Genomic DNA, 27484 nt, shown 5'->3' on the forward strand with positions numbered 1-27484 from the left:
CATAGTATAGCTTAGACTAACTTTGACTTAAGTGACAAGTCAATAATGGATCATAGATATGTAACGTATAATGTATTATTCTAAATTGACTCTATTATTACTCAAGCTCAATTAGCCATTCTTTGTTTAAAAGAGGGTTCCATAGAGGTTTAGAACCTCTTTCTCCAGTCAAAACTATTAAAAATCCCTATATAAAAAACCCGCGTTTCTTATTTTACCTTCTCTTGAAAGAAACTTACGAAACACGTTTCTAATGTTTCGTTTCTAAACGTTTCTAACATTTCTGGCTGCTATGGAAGGCACCCAACTGACACTATGTCTTGGTGGAGCCAGAAAAGCCACGTCACCCGAAAATGGGTGGGGGAAATCTTTGTAGCGCATTGAGGCGGTCTTCATAGCGCCTAATGAGATCTTATAGCTTCCTTGTGCTTGTAAGGACTTACTGCGCATTGGATGCATCTGATTGCTTGGAGCATAAAAACATGGAAGTTGATATAGAATAATCTCTGTGGCCTAGAAAGGTGAGATGGCACAACGAGTGCCGGGAGGAAGACGCATATACTAAAGTTGGGTAGGGAGCAAAGGTTGATGTTGACAAATCTTTGGTGGTATACGTATTCTTGCCGCATGAGATGCACCCAATGGTTAGTGCCATGAGGACGCAAATTTTTTTTGCTTTGCTTAGCATTTGAGTAAATGTTAATTAAATGTGGAAATGTGAGATGCTCATATGATGTGCAAGTTAGTTATTTTACAATGATGGGTCAAGGACTATGAGATGTTAGTTGGTGCCAAAGGTAAAAGTTGTAACAAGTTATGCTTGATTGATAGTAGGTGATACTCGGTGTCAAATTTTGACCTAGACCAATTTATTAGTCACTAATGTTAGTGTGTGGACATTAGAGACTAGGCATTAACTAATTAATTAATGCTAGTCTAAGGGTTAATAACTACTTAGGGATACTTGGAAGAGAAATTTGCCTAGCCAATTTAATTATTGGTTGGTGGAATTATTTTATTGGCTAGTAAAAAAATTATTAAATTAGTTTTCAAAATTAATATTTTGAAAATTAATTTAATAAGTTGGATAATGTTGTAAAATGGGATTAGAAGGCTGTCACTCGGTAAATCTTGTCCATGTAAAAAAACGTTTTTGGGGTTTGTTGGAAGTTTATTTCAGCCATTGTGAGAGAGAATATGGCTATTAGAGGGCAACAAGATGGTGCAAATGTGACTTGCAGCCACCAAGGACCAGCCCTACAGTAGGTGACAACAATTTGGAGCCTTCCAAGTGCACATGATAGCATCCAAGGTCCTTCTAGTGCAAGTGACATTATATAGGAGGGACCAACAGCCTTTTTGGTGGTCTTAAGTTGTAGGTGATAGCTTTCATGGCTGTTTGAGCAGGGCAGCAACAAATTTCTAGCCTTTCTTGCGATGAAACATTGAAACTTCTCTCTTTCTCATCCTATAATCATCTCTTAAGTTATCGTAGTAAAATCTAGCCATTTGAGTTATCAAAGGTAGAGATATTGAAAAATCTCTATTGTAAACTCATAGCCACCTTGGGACGCGTGCTAAAAAAATTGAGGGCCTTTTTCATAAGCTAAAATGAAAGAATTTTAAGGAGATTCAAGAGGCTAGCCAGCCCATATCAAATTTGGGCTTAATTTGTCTTTCAAGGAGTAAGGTGAAGGCCAATCCCCAAGCAAATCACGAGGCAAATTGGTTTGAAGGCTTGTTGGTTAGTTTTGACAGCAAGAGGCACTTGGATTCGCCGACTAGATTAGAGAATTTCAAGGAGATTTAAGAGGCTAGCCAATCCATATCAGATTTGGGGCTTAATTTGTCCTTCAAGGAGTAAGGCGAAGGCCAATCCCCAAGTAAACCAAGGGACAAATTGGTTTGAAGGCTTGTTGGTCTTTTTTGACAGTAAGAGCACTTGGATTATTAGAGAGGAGATTAGAGAATCTCAGTGTAATCCATTTATTTGCAATAAAAGGTAAGAAATACCACAAGGGGCGTGAGCTTTGGGGCCAATAGGTTGTCCATTTTCCAAGATTAAAGTGGTGAAGTATGCATTTTTTGTTTATGTGAATTTTATGCTTGCTGTAATTGTTGATTAATTAGGTCATTACCACCCTCTCGAGTCTCAGAGGAGGATCGGAAGATCATCCTCTAGCAATTGAGTCATCTCTAGTTGTTGCGTTTGCTGGTTTGAGGTCTGCATTTACCTCAACATTATCATCTACTACCATTAGTGGATTAGGCAGTTCATGAGTGAGTTTCAGTTTGTGTTAATGGGCTGAGCATTTATGATGCAATCATCTGATTTGTGGGCATTAGATTTTGGCCGACTAGTCACTTTTTGACCGGCCGATCTTGTTGGAGAGAGGGATCCATTTCTAACGTCTACTCAAGTGGTGACTCACTGTTGTCTCGTATTGTCACTTTGTCTTGGTTTATGGATTCTAGTTCCCAAGCATTCTTCTTTTGAGTTCTTTTGTAGTGTTCATCTTCCTTTGCAATCTCTTTCTTCTCTCTTTTGTGTGCAGTCTATTACAAAAGATTCTCACTCTTCCATTGTTGCACCCACTTCTAACATCGTATTAGATCTTGGTGCTGTTTCCTGCTGCTGATAGCCTAGCCTCTCATTGTTCCACTACTAATCAGCCTTTTCTAGTCTACTGCTGACCAGGCGACCAGTTTTTGCTCAAAATCAGCCTGTTCACAGCCTTCTGCTGCTTGTGTTTTGACTAGAGCAGCTTGCATTTTTTATTTGTGCATTATTTTATTACTGTCCAGCTGCATTTAATGCTCTGACAGTCTGCGTTTTCCTAATCGGCAACTTCGTTTTCTGCATTAATTGCCTCTGCAGGCTTGGTGACTGCATTTTCTGGTCTTTCATAGTGTTTTCTGGCTGTAATCTTTGAGATTGATCCTTTTCTGGCTGTGTTTGATCAGATTTCCCCCTTTTGCAGCACTCATTGTGTGACTGGCTGTCCTCTTTATTACATGTGACAGTTTGAGTTTGTGCCGTGTTTTCGAACTACTCTCTTTTTTTTCCCCCATAATAAGTAGTTATATTAATCATGAAAAAAATACAAGATTACATGATTGGAAGATGCAAGATGACTCTAGGCCATCATGCATAAACTCAACTCTCTTTTACAAGCAACATGTGAAAGGAATACCAAGGAGTACAAAAATCAGGGCAGGTTACACTAAAGAGACTGCTCGACACGGTACTAAATCCTTTGCATACAAAGCTTCAGCACATGCAGTTGGCCCAAAGCTCTATTGCAAACAACATAGAGCGTGGTATGTTCATCACTGTCCGGTTTTTATGCTCTATGACTCCATTTTTGTGAAATGGTGCCAGTTATGGAGGAGAGAGAAACGAGAGACAGTGGCAGTGTGTGAGTTGAAGCAAGAGAGTAGAGTTTACTTGCTGAACTGAAGGATATAGTGAAAGTACAACTAATGTTTAGATCAAGGGCTGACCTAACGAGCCTTTCACCAACTAACTAGATTTAGGTTTATTTACTCTAGAGCCTAGTGTCACTACTTTAATGTTCTAAAACACTAGTTGTCTAGCGAAGCCCAAATCTTAATGTGACCTAAACCTTGGATCTTGATCAAGGAGTTTTTTCCACATGGGACATTTTTGGCTAGGGGCTTAGATGACAAAAATTCTCTTCAATGGGGGTCCATGTGATGTGTGGCTCCACTATCCAAAATCCAAGCAAGTAAAGGGCTTCTTGATTGGGTAGAATGGGCCTTTGCGGTCACCTCATTCGGAGGTAATTCACAAATATGAACTAAGTTCATATCCTCTAATGTCTCGACAAAGATGAGGTGGGTGGTGGTCCAACACGCCCGTCAAACATACCCATGCAATTTTGAAGGAAATGCTATGCACTTCAATCATTCAATGCACATGAAGGAAAGATATATACATAGTCATACACAAAGGTTTATTTAGTTAACTTACCCTTCTTTAACACTTGAGACCTCACTCCTCATTCAAAGGAAATATACTCTTTCCCCCTTGCTTTGACTAGTAGTTATGATTGATGTTTTTAAATTGCACGACACCTCTAATTGCTGATGGAGGCCTCCATAGCCCTCAACCCTCCCAACCATCTCACACACCAACCCTAGGGTTCCTATCAAGTGCATGAATGTCCCCTTGTGTAGTGCCAAAATGTGTGTGCTCAGTTAGGGTGCACATTCATGTGCTCATGCATCTATATTTTGCTGAGTATAGCCTTAGTGGGCCTCATGCCATGCAGAGAATGATATTAGTTGTCGTGGTTGAATGGTGGCAATGTGGGTTTGAGTCCACCACTATCCTTGATTTTGTTGGTTGCTACCACCTTGCCCCTTTATTGGTTACGCGATTGAGGGGTGGGGGTTTGACTCTTAGGTTTGGGTTGTGCGCCTCTAGTGTTTGAGTGACACTCCTCGTCAAAATGGCCAACCTTTTGACATTGTTGGCAATACCTATTTTTCTTAGGTACATTTTGCCACTTGGGTTTGAGAGATGACTGGGTGTTTCCTTGTGATTCACTTGATTGATTTTAAGTTTGGTTTTAATTTTGATTTTGTTGCTTCTTGCCTTTCTCTTGAGAAGTGGTAACAAGAGCCCCCTGTAAGGAGTGAGTGGATGTGCTATGGAACTGATCAAACAGCTTAGTTTGGCAGTAGTTGGTGATCTATCGCAAGCATGACTTGTGTGCAAATGGGGAAGATTCAATTTGCTCCCCAAGCTTTCAAAAACAAGGGACAATTTAAGGATTAATGATGCTGGTCATTGTTTTAGGGTTGAAAGTCAGAGATTTCTCTTGTGTGCTCCTTTTTCCTCATATATATCAGATCCATGCTAAATGTGGCATTGGAACTTGCAGATTTGGGCCTCATATTTGATCCTGATGTGTTGCTGATTGGAGATTTGCTGATCTCAGTCTGGAACCAGCAAGATTTAGGGTTTGCATGGTTGGGTTGGGATGCATGCATGCATCAGTGCTTGAGGAAGGTTGCTGATGTAAGTTAAGCCAATGGACAACGAAATGAGTGAGGTTTTGGAGGTCTAGAGGAGTGCTGATTTGCATGCAACTAGAAAGGATTAAACTTGGGCTCATCCGCACCACCCCAATTGTGCCCACTCTCTTCTTGTAGCCTTTTGACTCCATGTATTGTTTTTAACCTGTCTTCGAGTCTGATTAGCTGAATGGCCCTTCGTAAATATTTCAATTCATCAATTCAAACTTTTGAGAGAGAGAGAGAGAGAGAGAGAGAGAGAGAGAGAGAGGTAGAGGTTACAATGTAGCTAGAGATACATAAAGTATTTACAAAGCCTATCAAAAGTTCTATGGGTGGAACTGGTGAAAGAAGCCAAGGCAAGGGAGTGTAGACCACTGAGGAGTGCCATAGACTATGGTATCCTCAACTGTGAAGGAAGACTTGTGTCAAGACACCCTGTGGCTTCCAGCAATGCCCTTGAAGTGAATGGATGATAGAAGACTAGAGGACATCAGCAAGTATGGTGTGCATTAATAGTGCTGAGTGCTCTCTACAGAAGACCAGCTGGAAGCTGGGCTTCCAAATGCGTCCTGCTGTGAGGCTCCCTATAAGCTCCTAGATCTCTGATCATTATGCTAAATGATCTAGATCTTGTCCATTTGGCCTCTTAAATAATACTACCAGTCCTCTTGAGCTATTGGCACCCCTTGTGGTCCGTGGTTGTGGGTTGGAAAGCAGATTCCCATCTATATCCATGCACCACTGGGAACCTGCTACTTGTGCACTGGGGTGTCTGTGTAGAAGACAATCTCCCTATCCTTGAAGCTGTCTTCAAAGTAGCTCATATTCATTCATAGGCTCCCATTACAGTTCCATACAGATATCTGTAATGTGGTCCTGTGCTTTGTAATGATGACCTTCCCATTCTGTAAACAGACCGTTTCCGCTTTGTAATGATCCATTCTGTAAATAGCCTGCTACCCAGCTTCCCTACTTCCAACACACTCACATCTGATTGTTCATGCATGCCACCCGAGCGAGTATAAGATGTTCATCCTGGTAAATGTTCTCCCCTTTTGGTGCCCCCTCTTGGCAAGGATCTCTTTTGTTCCAAAATTTCAAATTTCAGTACTCACCATGCACTTGATATTGGTAGCCCTGCCACACCAATCTTCGATCTTTGTGCACTTCCTTTCCTGACAACTGCCTCCAACCCATGATCATTGTGGAAGGCTCTAGTTCTTCTGGTTCCTCCTATACTAACTCATTTATGAGTTATTTCTTGTTTGCATGTGTGGCTTTCTTTTTTGTACTACCTCAATCCACTATGCATTCTCACTTGTTATGTCGATCTGTTTAGCCAATTCTGCAAAGGTTTTAATTCCTTTTTCAATTCGCTCAATTCCACTTTGAGTTGGGGTGCTGCAATCCCTTTATGCTTCTCCTCTTTCTTTTTTTTATCGTCTTGAGCTTGCCTATAGTTATCTTTGTTTTGTCGTTTCTTCTTGCAATGTGGTTCCACTGATTTCACTCAGTGTATCATTTACTTCTGTTTGCAATCTGGCTGATATTGCATCTGCTTCAACTCTTTGGAGAGATTGCATTTCAAACTTTTCTTTTTTTATTCTGTATTACATGCCCATACATGTCATTTCTCCTTATTTTCATTAGCAATGTGCCTTCAAACTTTCTGGTTTCCTGTATTGCATGCTCATACATGTCATTTCTTCTCCCTTCCATAGCACTGTGCATTTCCTTTATGGTTTCAGTTCTCATTTCAGCAAACAAGCTCCACAAGCTTGGTCAAGATGGCTGTGGAGCTTGTTGAAGTACACAGCAGGTCATGGGATGTTCAACAACTAGGAGTAGGTTGTAGTTTGCGTGTAGGCAGACCACGACAAGCAGGCAACAGGCAGGTAGGGTAGGCGACAGGCAAGCAGGCAACAGGCAGGTAGGGCAAGCGACAGGCAGGCAGGCAACAAGCAAGTGTAGGCAGCACAAGCGTGTGGCACCAATTCCCAGGCATAGGTCACACGCAACATCTCGACGGTCAATGCTTTTTTAAGGCAAAAAAATTCACGATTTTTTTTCAAAGGTTCATCCTTGGTCAATTTTACGGGCTTCACGCATGCATAAGCACAGTCTGACAAATCTCAGAGATTTATTCATGGAATTTGGGGATTTTGGCGTATTCTTGAAGATTTTGCTTGGTTGAGTAAAATTTATGGAATCTTGCACACTCTCAAGTCTCAGAAATTGGGGCTTTTCATGTTACAGAAATTGCAGTGGGATAGGTACAATTTCTTGAAATTTTAACACATTGGACCTTGCACAATTTGGGGCTTTTGCGAAAAGTGCAAAATTTTGGTCAAGTTTGGTCTTGGTATGTACTTCAGTGCAATTTCTATGCAAATTGAGCACATTGGACCTTGGACAAATTTGGGGCTTTCTCAAAAAGTGTGAAATTTTGGCAAAATTGGCTTGTGGAATCCACTCAGGAATTATGCTTGATGTAATTTGAGCAGTTTGAGCAGAGAAATTATGGGGCTTTTGACCGTGGGAGTCAAATTTATGCCCGTGGATGCATTTGGAGCAGAAATTGCAGCTAAAATTTGGGGCTTTCTCATGAAATTGATGTATTAGCCCGTGACATGGCTGCAATTGCTTGGGGTGTGCTCTAGCACACATTTTATACCTCCGAAAATTAAGTTGCAAATCTGAAATTTTTGCAATGACTTGATTTTTCATTGTTGGTTAGTACTTGCTTTGTACTTTGGTCATTTGTGTGACAGTCGGGTTCATATTTGTTGACTTTTGAGTCACTTGAGCTGTAAATCATGGCTGGGAGTAGTGATGGCCACAATGTTTTGCACATTAAGAAGCTTGAGGGTGCACACAACTTTGCTATATGGCAGAAGAAGTGCTATAATGTCTTGGTGAAGAAATAGTAAAGCCCATAAACACAAAAGGGGTAAAACCAACCACCATGGATCTCCATGAGTGGGATGAGTTAGATGAACTTGCACGCTCTACCATAGAACTTTTAGTGTTAGACACTTTGCTCTTCAACATATAGAAATTGAAATCAGCCTATGATATGTGGCAAAGAATTGAGGAGTTATATGCTCAAAGAAGTGCAGGCAGTAAGGTTTATTGGTTGAAAAAATTGGACCTTCGCATAAAAAAAGGTATAACTATGTCTCTATATTTGAATGAGTTTAACTCTATTTTCAGCCAGTTGATTGCTTTGGAGTTTCACATTGATGAGGAGTTCAAGGCAACATTTTTGCTATGTACTTTGCTTGAAAGTTGATACACTTTTAGGATAACAATGAGTAATTCCAATGCTATGTTGTTATATTTAGATGTGGAGAGCTCTTTACTCATGGAAGAGCTCAATAGACTATATTTTAGCACAAGTCTTCCAATGCATTGCATACTAGAGGCAAATCCCAGTAGGAGGGTAACTTTGACAACTAAGCAAGCAATAAGTCATGGAAAAAATGTAGAGTGCCATCATTGTGGCAAGAAATGGCATTTCAAATAGGATTGCTTTAAGTGGAAAAAAGAGAAGGGCTAGGGCAAAAGCATTGATGATAAAAAGGATGAGAATCAACATGCAGAGAAAAGCAATGTGAAGATAGATTAAGTCAATGTAGTCAATCACGAGAGTGACAGAGGCAATGATATGCTCTTTGCTTCTTCTTTTAGTGTACAGTCATTGATTGCGGTTTGTGATAATGACATGTACACTTGGATTTTTGATTCAGGTGCTTCATTCTATGTAACACCACATCGTGAGTGGCTCTCTGACTATAGTGGTGATAGACATGGTGTTGTCCACTTGGATGACAACTCTGTATGTGACATTATAAGGATTGGGATTGTGCACTTTACGTTTTAGCATAGTTCTAGTATTTACTTTGCATAATGTGAGGGATGTACTTGAGCTCAAGAGAAGCTTGATAAGCACAGGGCAACTTGATGATGAAGGCTATCACATCACTTTTGAGAATAGCAAATGGAAGATATGTAAGGGCTCTAGGATTGTTGCTAATAGCTCTAAAGGTGATACTTTGTATCCATTATATGTATCTAGTGCGCATGATCATGTTGTCTCCATAACTGAGCAGCGAAGTGTGTCTTTGTGGCATAGCCAGTTGGGACACATGAGTCAAATTGGAATGAAAGTGCTTTTTCAATTGGGTTATTTGTCGTGTTTGAGGCATGCTGATTTTGACCATTGTGATCATTGTATTTTTGGCAAGCATGCTCAACATCACATCAAAAGTCTCTTTCATTAAAATCTTTACCCTTAGAGTTGATACATTCAGATGTATGTGAGATGCTAGGGTTGTCTCTAGGGGGAAAGAAATATTTTATTACTTTTGGTTATGATGCCACACACAAAGTAAGGGTTTATTTGATCCATCATAAAGACGAGACCTTGGATAAATTTTAAAAATTTGTGACACTTGTTGAAAATATGATTGACATTAAAGTGTCTTTGCTCTGACAATGGTAGGGAATATGTGTCAAAATCTTTTTAGGTCTTTTGTGATAGCAAAGGGATAAAAAGGGAGCTCATTGCTCCTTATAATCCATTCCAAAATGGTGTCCCAGAGCATGTGAATAGGACTAAGCAAGAAAAGGTCTGTACCATGTTGTCTCATACCGCATCATCTAATGGATTTTGGGGAGAGGTTCCTATGACAACTATACATTTAATAAAACGGTCAGTGAATAGGTGTTTGGGAGGGGAGGGGGGGGATGAGAGTTCCTCAAGAAGTGTGGTTGGGCAATCTATCTTCGTATGTACACTTGAGAGTGTTTAGTTGCGAGGCATTTATGCACATATGCAAGGAACAACATAGCAAATTGTTGCCAAATTTCTATAAATGCATTTTCCTAGGATATAGTGACGAGGAAGAAATGAGGTATAAATTATGGAATCTCGAGAAAAGGAAAATTGTATTCAACAATGATGTTATCTTTTGAGAAGAAAACATGCATAAATTGCTTGAAAAGGGTAAGGAAGTTAGAAGGATCGTGTTCCGAGAAGAAATACTTGCAGGATAGTAAAGAGTGCCCACTATACAACAGCAAATACCTATTGTAAATGACTCTATAAATGCAAGGAATGATGTTGAACTTGATCAGCAAGAAGTTTCCTATGATATACCTTAGCTTCAACAAGAAAATGTGCCATTAGAAGAGTTAGAACAAGCAAGACAACATGCTGAATCACTTGAATAATAAGCTGTTAATGCAGATTTGCAGGCTGAGAACAACCAGCAAACATTGATCATTGGGTCTGTAGGTCGACTAGAAATACCAAACTGCCCAATAGGTTTGTTCCTGGTGCAAATTATGTTGCAGATTATGTCATAATGATAGATTGTGGTGAACCGTCATACTTCAAGAAAGCAATGAACAAAGAAGATAGCAAGAAATGGCATAAAGCTATGCTATCAAAGATGGAATCTCTAAAGAAGAATGGTACTTGGGATTTGGTGCATTTGCCCAAGGGATTGAAAGTCTTGCCATGGAGATGGGTTTACAAGATGAAGGCCACTTTTGGTTCCTTGCCAAACTACAAAGCACAACTTGTTGCAAAAGGGTACAAGCAAGAACATGGGATTGACTTTGACGAGAAATTTTCTCTCGTATTCAAAATGACTACTTTGTGAGCCATATTGAGCTTGGTTGCATATGAGGATATGGAACTCATACAGATGGATGTAAAGACTCATTTCTTCATGGTGATTTGCATGACATATATATTCTATAGTCAGAAGGTTTTGTGGCCAAAGGGCAAGAAAAGATGGTATGTAAACTTAATAAAAGCTTGAATAGGTTGAAACATGCATTGCGTGAATGGTATCATAAGTTTGATACATTCATGCAATCTCAAGGATTTAAAAGATCTCAAGTGGATCACTGCTTGTATACCAAGAAGGCAACACATGACAATCTTATTATACTGATTTTGTATGTGGATGATATGTTGATCGATGGTAGGGATGTTTCTGCATTAGACACATTGAAGTAAAACCTACATAGCAGTTTTGATATGAAGGATTTTGGTGAAGTAAATCACATCCTTGGCATGCGTATATTCACAAATAGATCGAAAGGTCTTCTTTATTTGTCACAACAGGAGTATGTATCCAAGGTTTTGCAATGCTTCAATATGGAGAGGGGGAAAAGCAATTGGTGTACCATTGCCTCTATCTGTGAAACTCAATGCAGAGGATAGCACTACATTTGATGATGAAAAAGTTGAAACGGTTAAGATTTTATATGCTTCAGATGTGGATAGCCTGATGTATGCTATGATTGCTACATGTCGTAACATAGCGTTTGTGGTGGGAGTGGTTAACAAATACATGGTACATCTTGGTAGAAAACATTGGGAAGTAGTGAAAGGTATTGTGAGATATCTTAATGGCACAAAGGATTTGTCCATCTACTTTCGCAAGTAGAAGGCATTTGTCGTTGGCTTTACAAATGCAGACTATGCTAGTCATGTTGATTGTAGGAAGTCTACTTTAGGATATGTATTCACGTTCAGAGGCGGAGCAGTTTCTTGAATCTCAAGGCTACAAAAGTGTGTTGCATTGTCGACTACAATGGCATAGTATATGGCTGCCACTGAGGCATGCAAAGAGGCTCTATGGCTTTTACATCTAGTGGAAGAGCTTGGCATTACTGAGACTTCTGTCCTCTATTGTGATAGTCAGAGTGCTATCATGCTAGTATGGAATCCTATCTTTCATGCAAAGATGAAGCACATATAGGTGAAGTATCACTTCACCAAGGATGTACTTGACAACAAAAGCATTGAGCTTGTCAAGGTACACAGAGATGATAATCGTGTAGGTCTTCTCATGAAGGGTCTTCTAGCAGAGTGTCTTACTCATTGCCGCCAACAAATGGTGGGAGTTGGGAGTATATGTATTTCAACTTTGTATATACTTAGACTTAGCTGATTATTTTCTCAACCTTAAGGCACGTTGCGTTTAGGTGGGATGTTGTTGGGAATAAAGGGCCACTGTGCCTTTTATATGTGCTCCAGTGTGAATATATCCTTAGCACTTGTACTTTACACATAACTATCACAAAAACCTAAACATAACTATCACAAAAACCTAAAAGAGGTACAACTCTTTGTACCCACACATCGTGCATCTTACTCTCTCTTAGTCTCTATCGCTGATCACTCTCTCTCTCTTTCTCTTCACCATTGCCATTGCTGAATATCAAACCTTCACTGTGTATCGGCCACCACGCTACCAATGTTTTAGTGCATTCAAAGCCTGCAAAATGTATTCACAATTGTACACTGTTCAAGTCTGCAATTAGTGTTAATACATCAATGTCCGCAGCTGTATTTTCTGTTTCCAGCTTAATTCATTGTTCACAAATCACTCCAGTGGTTACTATCAATGTTCACAACAGCATTCATTGCATTCAAGATTGCATTCCAGTGAACACGACTGCTGTTATTGCATTCCACCCCAGTGATTCATGGCTGCATTCAGTGCATTCACTAAGTATCATACATAGAGTTAGTTCATTAGTCATGTGCAGCTCAGAATCAACTGCATTCAGGGAGTGCCAGCATCACATGATTAATAGCATCTCCTTCATGTGACCAGCAGCAACATGTGACCGGAAGCATCCCTTTCACATGCAAGTGCGTGAGGGCACGCACGAGAGAGAGAGAGAGAGAGAGAGAGAGAGAGAGAGAGGTTTGGTCACTACTAGTGGCCATTTGTTTCTGAGTGGTTGGTCTATCAATGCTTCCAAAGGACTAGGTCTCTAGACATCCCAAGTGAACTTAGTGAAGGCTTATAAAAAAGTGCTCTTTCCTTGCTTACATTTTTGGGTTTGTTCGCATATATGGAGCATTAGGAATGCATTCATCTTTGATACTTCCTCAGGGATGTAGAGTCATATATCCTGCTTGAAAGGGCTTCTTCATTGGCAGCTCGACTTGATTGAGCTAACAGATATTCTCCTTAGATAGGATCTGCTTGCTTGGCACACTGCAGTTTCTTGTGCCCCCTGTTAGTCACTCTGCTTACTTTGTACCTTCACTGTGACGTCTCAGATTTAATGCACGATGGCGGAGAGCCATCCTGTATCTTGTAACTATGTAATCTTGTAGTTTTATTGTAACTAATACAATTATCTTTTACGAGAGAGAGAGAGAGAGAGAGAGAGAGAGAGAGAGAGAGAGAGAGAGAGATTTCTAGATGAAAAGTTTTGTGACCTTTGCTGTTTGTTAAGGCTCCCAGTGGACATGCCTAAGCCAGATAAGGTTTTGGTGGTTGAACGTATCATTGATGCACTAGGTCTTGGAGGAATACGCAATTCAAAAGTGGGGACAGTTGAAAAAAGAGGAATCTCAGGAGGCCAACGTAAGCGGGTGAATGTTGGACTCGAAATGGTAATGGAGCCATCACTCCTTATCTTGGATGAACCAACGTCGGGGTTGGACAGTACATCCTCGCAGTTGGTGTTGAGAGCCCTTCGCAGGGAAGCATTGGCCGGAGTGAATGTTGGTGTTGTGCTCCATCAGCCAAGGTAATTTTCTCTAAAATGTTCTTCCAGTGTTCTTTTTGGTTTGTGGTTGTGTGTATTCCAGAAAGAAAAAAGAGCTTGTAACCTGTGTCAAAGAATATTGAAAGTACAAATCAGGCGGTGTCAGCTTTCTCTGTGTCGCACATGTGTATTGTTGCTTGTTTGATCTGGATGCTCACAAATTCTCTATTTGGCAACATTGTCCTTGCGTTGAGTGATAAGCTAATATAATTTCCAAATAGTGCATGGGCCCTGAATCGAATGCTTTCTTCACCAAAAATTATGTTGCACCATACTAGATAGTGCCTTACTTGGCCGTAGCGTCATACTTTCAATATCATTCACAGTTATTTGCCTGGCTATTTAGATGTAAATTCATGCTTCAATTTGATTTTGCCATTCATTTTGCTCCATCATAACTAAGATGCAGAATTCTAACTCAACCCACATTTTTAACTGGTGCTGATTTTGCAGCTATGGGTTGTTCAAAATGTTTGATGATGTTATGTTTCTTGCGAAAGGTGGTCGAACAGTTTACTTGGGTCCTGTGGATGATGTCGAAAATTACTTTGCAATGCTGGGCATTGTAGTTCCAGAGCGTATAAATCCACCAGATCATTACATGGATGTGTTGGAAGGAATCACCAAACCCGAGGGAGATCCTCAATTTGACACCAAAATCCTTCCGATCAAGTGGATGCGCTATAATGGCTACGAGATCCCAGAAGATCTACGGGCTGCAATATTGGAACCTGATGCACCTCCTGAAAAGACGCAATTGAAGCAAGGGGATGATCTCAGGGGTTCAAGACGTGTAGGAAACCAATCTTTTTTTGTTGATGTATGGGATGAACTAAGCAATTTTTTAACAGTTCATTGGGATAACTTCAGAGCTAATTTCACCACCCTAGAAGATCTATCCAATCGAAAAACTCCCGGATTCTGGAAACAGTTCAAACTCATTTGTTCCAGGTACAAAAGATGGGATCTGTATAAAACTCATTTGATTAATTAATTAAGTTCGTTCTTTCTGTTCGTTCTCCTGTTCCCCTCTTACAGCATGTGACCTTTTGAAATGTTTTGCTTATGGTTTGTAGGCTTGCATTGCAACGAGTTCGAGAGGCAAGGCTGCAGACTCAAGATTACATCATCTTACTTTTGGCAGGTGCCTGCCTGGGAGTGATAGCTCCCACTAGAGATGCCAGCCTGGGATCTAATAGTTATGCGTATGTTATGATAGCACTGTGTAAGTTTCTAGCTGCATTTTCTGCTGGATTTCACTTAAGGAAGGAGCTACTTTTCACTTTCCCTAAGGTGAAGTTGCAATCAATTCTGTTTGGTGCCAGCTAAAACTCTGATTATTTAACAGCCCTCCTTTGCATGGTCTCGGCATTGAGAACATTCACAAATGACAAGCTGGAATTTTGGCGAGAGAGTGCTTCAGGGATCAACAGAGTAGCATATTTTTTGGCCAAGGACACAGTGGACCAATTTAACAATTGCATAAAGCCCGTTGTCTTCTTGTCTATGTTCTATTATTTCAATGCCCCAAGGTCAACGTTTGTGGAGAACTACATCGTGACTCTTGCATTAGTATACTGTGTGGTTGGGTTGGCATACATCTTTGCAATTCTCGTCGACAGTGGGACAGCCCAATTGGTATCCTTTCTTCCATTTCTACTTGTGACCACATATTTATATCAAACTTTTTTGGCAGATGTGGGTGCTTTTGTTTCAATAGGTCATTTAATAATTCACAACATCAATAGGTTTTGCTTATGTGATATAAATATTCCTCTGTTACATGTTACTTCAACATTTTATTGACTTTTGCATTTCCATATGCAGTGGGCAGTCTTTCTTCCAATTATCTCCACACTTATTGCCACAAACAGAAGTAGTTCGAGTTTCATCAAAATACTTCAGTATGTCACCTATACGCGATGGGCACTAGAAGCGTATGTGATCACAAATGCTAAGAGGTAAGGCAAGTTTGTTACTGCAACAAGAGTATTACATCTTCACTATCTTCATGGATTGACCAAGTAACATCAGATTTCTCTCATTTTTATATGTCTATTACTCATGATTGAGCATTGACACATTACTTGCAGGTATTCTGGAGTGTGGTTGATAACACGGTGTGCCCTCTTATATGGAGCAGGCTTCAACTTGAATCATTGGGCAAAATGTCTTTCTGTTCTATTTGTCATGGGGTTTGTAGCTCGCTTCATTGCCTTACTATGCCTCATATTTTGCAACAAAAAGAGGCAACAATAACTGTAGTCATTATAGGCAGATCAATCATATTACTATAGTCTGTCCTGAAGCGTTGGCTATACCTCTGTTACCAACTGTACATAATTGGCGAGTACACCATGCCCAGGGCCTCAGCAAAAGATATTTTCCGGAGTGTAAAGATGATTGAGGAGACCTTTTATGTAAATAAAATGGAAGATTGAAGCCCTATACAGTTTTGAGCTAGTCTATGTAAAGTACATTATATTTTAGATTGACAAAATTTCTTGGACCTTGGCTAAAACTGACATGGTAAAGAGAGTTTTAAATTCTTTGTCCAAGCTTTTCTATCCAAAAATCATATTCATGAACCAGTTTGAGGGACCCTTCCTTTATTTGAGCTATTAGACAATAGACATACAGACTACAGTGGCACTCATGTCTACATGGACCACTGCATGATTACAGGCTGTCAGAAAAGTCTAAAGTTATTATCAAGTCCATCCAAATAAAGGAGCATGAACCAAATATTTGACAACACTTACATAAGTGGCTCAACTGATGGATGACATTATCTATTGTTGAAAATATGGATGGCCTAGGGTGATTATCACATTTGGGACATGATAATCTCGTTATAGACCAAGTTATGCCTGTGTTCTAATAAATATTCACTATTGTATGGCAGATCAAAGTGTTAGGAACAGGTTGTGTTTATGTTATTTATCATTATTATGCGATTCTATCACATGAGAAGCGATTATGCCCTTGTGAGATTTAAAAAAATAGCTTGTTCCTTGTAAGCAGAGTTTAATAAGTCACAGGATGATAGCCATCAATTCTGTGACTTAGATGTGTGGACCTTCATAAGGACTTTCAATAAGCTTAGAAAGGCATTGTGCTTACAAGGTATGATAGCAAGTTATTGTGGGTTTTATGCTTTGCCTCATCAAAATCTAGGGCTAAACTTCAAAAGGAAGATGATGGTTAGGTGTTTTTTGCAAAGAGAAGGGGTCCAAGAACCATTCAAGTTAGAAATTTGAGCTGCTTTAGAGAAGCATCTTTGCGTGCCAGTGGATGGAGTTGCATCAGGGATTACAGAGAGAGTGGCCTTCTTCATGCAGGCCACCCTGGAAAACTGTGCGGTTTGAGCTGACATGGTTTATTTCTCTTGAAGATAGAGAAGCCTACATGGCTGGTTTCAGTACACGCCATCTTGGCTCCTGCTCCCTTTCTTTCTTTCTTTCTGATGTTCTCCTTTGATCTGAAATTGTATGCAGCTGTCTCCTTCCACAATAATATAGCCCTCTTGCTCCTCGGACTGAAAAATCTGCTACGGTTGCAAAGAAATCCGAGCTCTTATTAATGGCCTGTTGTCCTGGATAATGGCGGTCTTGTATTTGTTAGAGGCCCGTAGCACCCTCTGGCGTCCCAGCCTCATCTCTGCAGCCCAGACCTTTATTAAAACAAGCACACCCTACATGTCCATCTTGTCTTCATTGTGGCCTGTCAAACCAGCAGCTCTGGCTGCTAAAGCAATGGCATAAGAAAAATGCAGACATACCCCTGCTTATCACATAAAGATCCATGGATCAGGTCTCCCCCAGTACTGCAGCCGATCACTTTCAACATGATATCCTCAAGGTGGAATATAGTACGTCTATTGCACCCATAGGCCAAGCAGATTGTGGATTTGGCCAGCATTGTGCAGAGCATGAACATTGGAACTGGCATTGAATAGTCATGGGGGAAAAGGGTTTTAGTCTCATCCAAACTGGTTATGGTCTGTACACACCAACATTGTAGTTGAGTGCATGTGTTATCAATAATACGTCCCTGCACTTAATACTGGAACCATCCAAAAACGGGGGGGGGGAGGAGGGCGCAGAGTGAGGCTCTCCTTACTAGTTAGTGGTGGGGCCAACTATTCATAAAGATGCCTATGACTACATGTGATGTGACATGTCAAAGGATGCGTAAGCCTACCAAAGCTAGTGCAATGGTGATATGACCCTATCCTTTCCCTTAATCCAGTCAAGAAATGGAGTATCAACTTCATCATGCCTATTGATCCTCCCAAATAGGTGCACCCACATATACACCAACTAGTGTGAGGACATTGCCTTAAAGCCGATATCCCTAGCTTGTACTTTTCCTTTTGTATCCAAAATCCTATAATGATCACTTTGGGCTCTATCAAGATTGATCATATCCATATCGATATGGTCAATCTCAAAGAATAGGACAAAGTGATCCATGCAAATCCTTCTTCGTATGCTTGCTAATCTAAGCCAAATCGGACAGAATGTTGAGTCCATTAATGATCTAATTGGAGGCAAGGTATTGGCATTCCAAGTAAATCTTGCTAGAAATCACTTGTTGCTTCTCTTGCAAAGTGTCCACCACATTGCTTGTCATGGAAAGCTTTCAAGATCACATCAATTTCATCCCTAGAGACATATCTACAAAGCATTACATCTTTTCCTTTCTTATATGAAGTATAGCCTATAACTTTTTTTCTTTGTTGGAGAATCCAGAGGGTACTATTGGATGGCAAGAAGATTCACAAAACTTGCATACCATAGAGTAACTTTTAGCTAAAAATAACGAGGGATCTAGAAGGTTTGGATAATCTTTCTCCTCTATGTCTAAGGATTTTCTTGATATAGAAAAATGAAGAAAAACTAGATGTTGGATATAGAGTTCTTCATGAGCTTTGGTATTTGCAATTAAAGACCTCACATGTAGTCACTTCTTAAGCAAAGTGTGACTTTTCTTGTGCCCATGACATGTGGTTTTGGATTAGGAGATGGGTCTAATACTAGGCACACTGAGGGTCCAATTTGTGTGTAGGTTGTAGTGTAACTAATATGTAAGTCTACATCCTTATATAGGCTAATGTATAAGCAGAATACAACTTTATGGTTTCTTCTTATTGAAGGTCGTCATAGGAGCAAGGGTGATTCTCATTGTGGAGGGATACAAAATATAGTAAGTACATGTGAGTGATTGTGGCTTCCCATCATTTCAAAATAAAACTCTTAGAAGAGGAGTAGCCATTGCATCATGCAACCTTTCACATTAGCTTTGTTAATAATAAAGAACAAGGTTTGATTGTCCACATAGAAATAGAAATGGATGAATAGAAGGCAATGCCAAAACTAGTCCAAACACCATTGCTAAATACTCGTCTTATGGTCCATATAGAACTTGAAATAGATGGATAGAAGGCAATGACAAAACTAGTGTAGATACCATTGCTAAGCACTCCAATCAACTCAATACATAGTTTCCTTCTCTATCCATTACATAGTGGCTTGCATAGTGTGGGATGATCTGGTTGGAAAGGTCCTCTTTGGTGTATGACTTATTCTAATCCTTCCACCAATGCACCTATATGCACATGGAATCCATCTACTCAAAGACTAGAGGTTTGGTGTCTTAGATAGACATTGGTCAAGGGTGTGAAAGGTTGCCTCACATTTAGGAAAACATAAGTTTTTTTTGTCTTTTCTTAAAAGCTTACACAAAGGAGTTGATTTAGTTATAAAGTGAGTAATGAATCTCTTTGGTTACACAGTGTAGTGAATATCTTACAATATCTTGCATGGCTTGAAAAACCTCTCAACTTTTAGGCTTACACACAATGGATGAGACTTTAGATGGATTGTTATTCATTCAAGACCTTCCGTTATTTTGTCATTTCAGGCTCTCTCTCACATAGTTTGCTCATAGCTTTGAACTATGTATGGCCTCTCCTCTCAACCCCATGAAAGTAAGAAAGCAATAGGCATCTAATAATTTATAGTAGACTCATCAAAGCGCAATTTTCACATTGTAGTCTACCATCGAAAGAAGAGAGCTTGATGGTCTCATAATTCATATTTATCTCTTCTTGTGCTCCAATTGTTGAGCAACCACTAATTCACTTCTCTCCAAGTCACTATGAGAAGCAACAATGGAGCAAAGGAGGAGAAGAGGCTTCTCCCTCTTTGTTCATTTCTCTCTTCCTCAATCCTTCACACTCTCTCACTCAAATGGGCAATTGAGGAAAAATATATACCACATGGTTTCAAGGAAGGGTAAAAATACAAAGATGAGGAAAATGGAACCAACGTTGTCAGAGGGGTTTTAGCTGAAAGGTCGTATCCACAAAGGATCAGATAGAGAAGAAAGTAGAGAATAGGAGATAGAAGAGAAGAAAATGAATAGACGAGGTACACGAGATAAAGACAAAGCTCAATGAATCAAAGCACTATGTATTGATAGAACGTGGGAAGATAAACAAAATCCTTGTTTGGGACTACTCGAAAGTAATCTCCAAGCATTGGATCTCTTGGAGAGCTCCTTGGTAGACCGAAAAATGCACACCAAACATTAACTTATTCTTTGCTTCTCAGACCACAAATCTCATGGTTTTGTTTGGTTTCGAAAGGGGATAAAACCGCATGACACCCGTTTTCGAATTCTCCCAGATCGCTCCTTCTCCTAGTTTAGAGTGTTGTTTGCTGTTTGTAAACTCTGATCCACATGCCACATGATTTTAGAAGTCCTTTTTGCATGAGATCTCCAAAACTAGTTGAAAAAGCAACTTGCTTTTTGCATGTCACCCTATTCTAGGCGTTTTTTACACCTTTTTTGGATATTTATAAGAAATAATATCCAAAATATAAAAAATAGGTAAAAATGATCTAAAATATCGTATTTTTGAACCATCCATAGTATGGACACTGACAGTAATGACTAATATGGCATTGACTCTCTAGATTAACAAGAAAGCCGAATGACGATGCACTCTAGAGTTTTTCATAGTGTTTGCATAGTAGCACAACATCCACTCTCTTTGAATCTGCACATCCTCCAGTATGTGTCAAAGTCCTAGTTGTCATGAGATTTTGAATCCTCCTTATCCTCTGCAACCATATTCTTTGCTTTTTCATCTTCCATATCTTCCTGGCTAGCCTTTGTATCATGGCCACTATTTTCTTCCAATTCTGGCAACTCATAGGATGTAGATTCCCGCCTCTTGAATATTTTGATTCTTTTCCTTGCTACTAAAAGTTTTATGATTGTCTCTTCCAGCTCATTTAATGCATAAGTAGCATTATCAAACACGTCTTACCACATAGGGTCTGAACCATCTTTTGGAGACTTTACACATGGCACTATGCTGGTTGTCTAAACTGCTATCATAAACTAGTACCCAATCCCCATCTTGTATGGTTCTTGGCCTCAATCTATGTCTTTTGTCAAATAGTTTCTTTATCTGTATCCTTGTTGCCCTTAACTTTGTAATTGCTGCCTTTATGGCTTTTGACTTCCCTTTCAATTGTCTAATATGTAAGGCCAACAACTTCTCTTGATTCAACTTCTCTTTCCAAGGTAGCACACTGCATGTGAGTGTCATCTCTTCTATCGACATGATAGGTTTTTGATTATACATCAATTCAACATGCATATATCGTGTAATAGAACTATGAGTTGTTCTATTAGCCCATAAAGCATAAGGGAGAAATTGTGGCCAAAATCTTTTACCTTCTTTCCACATGCTTTTGCCAATGCCTTCACAATAGGTGGATGACCTCTTTCACTTTTTCCATTTTCTTTAGGGTCTAAGCTGAAGTTGAAGCAAGCTTTATCCCCAGCTGTGCAAAGAAATCATGGGCTTCATTTGCATCCAGTTCACCCCTATCTGTTGTAATTTTTTCCACATAGCCATATTGACAAAAAAATCTTCTAAGAGAAAAATACACACTGCATTTGTTGTCTTAGTATGTAGAAGTCTCCCTTCTAATTGATAGTTAAGTCTTCATTGGGCAAGTACTAGATATCTCATTTGCCAAAGGCATGTATGCATTGTGACCAAAATCCATCACCCACTTAAAATGAAGAGACAAGGGATATGTGGACTGCAATCCATCCCGATGTCTCACAGATGAATACATTTGACATGTCATACATGTTTTCACAAAGTGAGAAACATCCTTATACATGCCTTGCTACCAATATCTTTCTTTGAACTTTCCAAAAGTACCCCAAACACCTCTATGGCCAGCCCATAATCTTTCATGAAATTCTTGCATAACGTTTACTTGTGAATCTCTGTCACCCAAAACTCGCAATGGCATACTTTATTTCTTCTTAGCATGTTTCCACAAGTATCCATCCTTTAATTAAAACCCATAGGCTTTCCTCTTGATATTCTTAAACTCCTCATCTGACCACTCGTCTCTCTTTGTTAATATATTGAGGTATTGACCAATTCTCAGCCACTCTCCTGTATATTTGTCTTTCAAAAACACTTCTACATAAGATACATAACATCTAAAGTGTCTTCTCTTTGTTGTCCAAGATTTTGTTAGTACTATAGCAACTCCTTGCATTGCTAAATTCACTCTTGCAACATCATTTTCAATGGTAAGAAAGTCATCATCTTCCTCCTTATCCAGCATCCCATCTTCATTCTCATAGCATGCCTGAGATAACATGTCTTCCACTAGATTATCTCTTCCTACAATATGTTGAAATTCAGGGTTCAAAGATTTGAGGTGTACAATCCACTAGAGCATAGCAATGTTCAGGGTAGCACAGCTAGTAAACATACCCAATACTGGCAAACAATCAGTCTCAATGACTACAGGAGCATCCATAAAATACTCCTTATCACATTTAAGAGCTGTCACAATTTCCCATAATTCTCTTTTTACTGTGGATACCTTCTCTGTCGTTCAGTCAATACTTTAACACCAAATCAAATTGCATATCTTTGCTCTTCCTTATCATCTTGCCCAATTGCCCATTCAATCTCAATTGGGCTCGTATCAATAGTAATAATGATAGGCTTTTCATGTGAATAATCAACTTTTCTCAATGTAGGAGTAGATTTCAAGAGCTGCTTCAATTTCTTCATTGCTTTCTGATGCTTCCTTTCCCAGTGAAACCTCTGACCTTTCCTCATCAAGAGCTGATATAGAGCATCAACTATATATGCAAAGTGAGGGATCCATATCAAATAGAACACACATGCACCCAACAATCTTCACACCTCTCAGATACATTTATGCATACATCTTGCATTCTATCAATCCCATCTATTTTTGCTGGTGATGGCCTTTGCCCATAGAACGCACACATATGCCCAATAATCAAAACCTCTTCAACTCCAAAGACTAACTTATATCCAGAAAGAGTTAAATGCATCTCTTCTCGACACATCAAAATCCTTTCACAATCATCCGAGAAGGGCATTGTCAATTGTGGTATAAAATCCATGAGTACCCTATTCATAGTATTTGTCATGTGGGCCATTGAGTTCGTTGCACATGCGGGAGAGTACACATCCATACTAACCCCAAGGGAGTCTTCATGGTTATGATATCCCTGCTCTCAACTACAAGTTAAAATTGATCATACCCAGAGTAAAGATCACCCAAATGCTATGCCTGCAAAAGCCTTTGTAAATTCATCAACCAGAGGACATGCACCCACATTTCTTATGGTCACTTTATTGGCCAGTCGCATATCTTGAATAAATCTCAAAGTCCTATTCTTTTTGGGCACAGTAAGCCAACGATTTGAGTATGGTGGGGCTAAAGAGGGCTCCAAGATCTTCATGCGAATCATTTCATTTAGCAAATCTACTAGCTTTGGCAAGTAAGCTTTAGGCATTGGAATAGGCCTCAAGTTCCATAGTACATGTGGCATAGTAAATATTACCATAGGAGAGACAAAATTCGGATCCAAACAACCTATTTCAATTGGCTAAAATGCAAATGCTTTTCCATGCCTAGCCAACATCTACATAAAACATCTCTTTCAGTAGGCAAAAGAAACCCTTTTGCACCAACTTTCAATTATTGTAATGTTTCAACTGTAAACTGATGACCTATATCTTTAGGATCTCGTAAACTTGGCTGCCTTCACACTTTCTCATACAGACTCTCACTGTTTGGTGGAAGCGGCAAAGCAACTGGTTTCACCTTTTTGTCAATCGTCTTATACTTTGTCTCCACAATTGCTTCAGCCCATTGTAATTCTTCCTATTGAGCAAAAAATTCTATAACATCATACATGTCCAAAGAACATACAGACAACACTCTATTTTTAGCCTCATTTTCTACATGTATGGTTGTTGAAATTTCAACCATAGTGTCACATTTATTCAAACCATAAAAGAGGCTTGAAATGCCTTCATTTTTAGTTAAGAATCCCAATGCTCTCAGTTCCTTAGTAGCCCATTTCATAGATATGCATTCAACCTTGTATATAGCTTCTATAGGCTTAAACCAACATGAAATCTTTGCTATAAACTTAGAATAACTAGGAGTAAATACATGCTTCATTCCATCAAGAGGTATGTACATCCTCTAAACAACACTAATATAGCCCTGTATTACAACAATGCTTAATGAAAATCTAGGTCTTTGAATTCCCTTGCATTTGGAGGCAAAGGAGGCTCTTGAAGCGTATCTTGATTCCTAGGATGATTAACACAAACGGTAAGAAATTGGAATGCTTTTCTTCCGTCCTTGCTGTTGGGGTAAAGGTGCCTCTACCGTGTCGCCTTGTGTACTACTACACTGACAGTACCCGCCACTGCACAATGCAGGTGGCAGGCGCCCATCATGTCACTTTATTCTTTACATTCATTTTAGTGACTAGTAAATAAAGGAAGGCTCGGTCACACATTGTGACTGCTGGAGTTCCCATTTCTTGTCTCTCTCTTTCTTGCTCTTGCTCTCCCGCCATAGCTCGCGTGCAAGCTTCGATCCTTCTCACCTTTCAATTGGTATCAGAGCTTGGCTTCCTCTTGCTCGAGCTTGACTCGGTGCTTCTCTACCTTCGCATCGACTCCCTTCATGCATTGGGTCTCCATCCTGGTAGCCATAGCTGATCTCCCGAGCTTCCAACACTCCTCGGCTTCCCGAGCTCCCTCCCGGCATTGTTGGGCTTCTTCAGGGCCTTGCCCTTGAGGTATTGCATCAGAGTTTGAAGGGTTTTACTTCAGTTCTCAGTTTTAAACAGGTGGAAGAAGAGGGGCAGCCATCATTTGAAGCTTCAAAGCCCCATATCTCCCTTGCCCTTTGCTTTGGGCATTCATGGCTTTGTTGTATGCCCTCTTTGGGGCCTCTTTGAGCCTCCCATCCACACCAACATTGCCACATGGAGCAGCCATTTCCTAGGACAGCTTGCGCTGAATTTGCGCCAGATTTCTGCCTGCCTACTTATCAAGTTTTCAGCCTATATGCCTTGGCTCCTGAATGAGCACTTAAAAAATGGTTCTAGAAGGAATTTGAGCTACTTTGAAAGCCTCTTTAGGCCTTGTGCTTGGCATTGAAGCTTTGGGGATAACATTCTCTGATTTGGGACTGTCATTTACTGTTATACAGTGCTGGAAACATGGCAACCACACTTGGCATTGGCATTTGATGCTTATACTCTACTCCGGTTACCTTGTTTGATGCCCATATGCGGCCTACATGATGCATAGTGCCTTGGGAATGTATGCACATGATTATGCCATGATTTTGGCTTGAAATATTGGTTGATTTGGGACTATCATTTATTGTTATACAGTGCTGGAAATAGGGCAGCCACACTTGGCATTGGCATTTGATGCTTATACTCTACTCCGTTTACCTTGTTTGATGCCCCTATGCGGCCTACATGATGCCTAGTGCCTTGGGAATGTATGCACATGATTATGCCATGATTTTGGCCTAAAATATTGGCTGAATCAGTTTTGATAGTCAAACTTGGCTGTAATAACAGTGGGCTGAAGGTACTTTGGATGCTTTGTCACTTACATATTGGTATCGGATGTATGCTTTGGGATTTGCCATCATGTATCTGACATTTGGGGACGACTTTGAGCTCATGTTTGAATATATGGAATGTATTTGAGCTACGCATAAGCTCCTTCTTGGTTGGTATTCACTGGCATTTGGACCGACTTGGGGACCGACTTGGCATGCTCTTGGACCGCTTATGCCTCATGTCTATGCTTGACAGTTAGGCTTCATACATTACATGCTTTGGTTTGTGATATATGTCGCTTGGTTCGTCTATGCTTTACTGACATTGGGAGCTTTTCCTTGGATGTATTTGAGCATTTCTGACTCAGTTTGATTATTTACTTGGTTGCTATCGGATGTCATTGAGTTGACATAGATCTTATTTTGGAATTATGTATTGCTCGTTGGTTGCTTCCATCAATTGCTTCATGTATGTCATGCTCTTGGGATGCGTATGACGCATTGACTTGGTCACTTATCTTGGGTTGCTTGAGCCCTTGAGCTCGTTTGTACGCCTTTTGTGCCAATGGGAGCATCTTGCATGCTTACTTGACCTTGAGCAGGGATTACATGCTATTGGAGCAGTTACATGTATTGGAGCAGTCTATGTCATTGAGCAGTTACAGATGTATTGAGACTTTGGGATTATACTCTAACACTTGGATGTTGCATTGAGTATATGTCTTGGTTTACATGATGCTTATGAGCCGAGTCTCAGTTTTGGATCCGCTTTCTTTTGAGCAGACACCTATTTGTGTCAGGTTTTGGCAGTTGCAGGTATATTTTGCCTAGATTGTCTGGGGTGTGCCTCTTACTGGCAGATGCTATTTGACATTTCTTGGTGTTATGCTCATGTATTTTCACTGTCATTTGGCTTTGCTTTGTCCTCTCTATGCTGGCTTTGGACCTAGCATTCTTTAGTTGACATTAGATCCAGTTTTGGGACAATTTGCTCTCATTATTGCAATTTTGAAATTTATTATAGCAAGCATTTATTGGTGGACTGAGCAATATTTTTTATGCTGAAATATCCTGATTTGGTATACCGCACCTAGTACTGAGTGGGCAGCATCTTTTGGCAGACTTTTCTCGCCATTTGGAGCTCATCTCAGTGGATTTTGGGCATTTTCCGCAGTAAAACAGCCAGTAGTTTTACATTGTCTGTGCATTTCCAGGCTGCATTATGGCGCTCTCTTCGACTAATAATGCCATATTTAACATCACAAAGTTGGATGGTACCAAGTACTCTTATTGGAAGAGTCAAATTTGGCAGGTTTTGGTGTAGAAATCTTAGATTAAGCCACTTCGGTTGAGCGGGGAGCAGCCTAAAACTATGGACAATGACAACTGGCTTGAACTTGATGAGTTATGCAAGTCCACGATTGTATTGTGTCTCACTGAACATGTACATTATAATGTATTTGAGGAAGCACAGAGTGCATGGGATCTATGGAATAAGATCAAGAATCTTTATGATAAGAAAAGTCCGACGAGTCAGATGTACTGGTTGAAGCAGCTTATGGATCTGCGCATGAAGGATAATGCGACTATGTCTGCTCACTTGAGCCAGTTCCATGCTATACTGAAGAACCTGACTTCGCAGGATATCACCTTTGGAGAGGAAGTAACTCCTCTTTTCTTGCTTGGGACTTTGATTGAGTCATGGGATGTATTCCGCACTGCCCTATGTGCCTCTAGTGCTACTCTGAAACTGAATGATGTTGAGAGTGCTCTTCTGCAGGAAGGGGTTAATCGCAAAAACTTGGATGCCTCTTGTGTTTCACATGCTTTGATAGTTAGATGTAGGAACGATAGGAATGATCGTGGTCATGGCCGTG

At 40.0% G+C, this 27484-nt stretch overlaps 1 protein-coding gene across 1 annotated transcript in view; it reads left to right on the forward strand.

Moving 5' to 3' along the window:
- Nucleotides 1–16144, forward strand: part of LOC148029100 (ABC transporter G family member 28-like) — a 70031-nt gene extending 53887 nt beyond the window's left edge. Inside the window, exons 9-14 of the mRNA XM_087687858.1 lie at nt 13321–13617; nt 14089–14586; nt 14712–14860; nt 14984–15273; nt 15463–15596; nt 15729–16144. Coding sequence (XP_087543984.1) covers nt 13321–13617; nt 14089–14586; nt 14712–14860; nt 14984–15273; nt 15463–15596; nt 15729–15894 — 1534 coding nt within the window. The 3' untranslated portion in view covers nt 15895–16144. The remainder of the gene's footprint in view (nt 1–13320; nt 13618–14088; nt 14587–14711; nt 14861–14983; nt 15274–15462; nt 15597–15728) is intronic.
- The last annotated feature ends 11340 nt before the right edge of the window (nt 16145–27484 follow it).

This window comes from Lygodium microphyllum, chromosome 11 (assembly GCF_053477565.2).
Source record: "Lygodium microphyllum isolate KBCC chromosome 11, Lygodium_microphyllum_v1.1.10, whole genome shotgun sequence".
NCBI classification, from domain to species: Eukaryota; Viridiplantae; Streptophyta; class Polypodiopsida; order Schizaeales; family Lygodiaceae; genus Lygodium; species Lygodium microphyllum.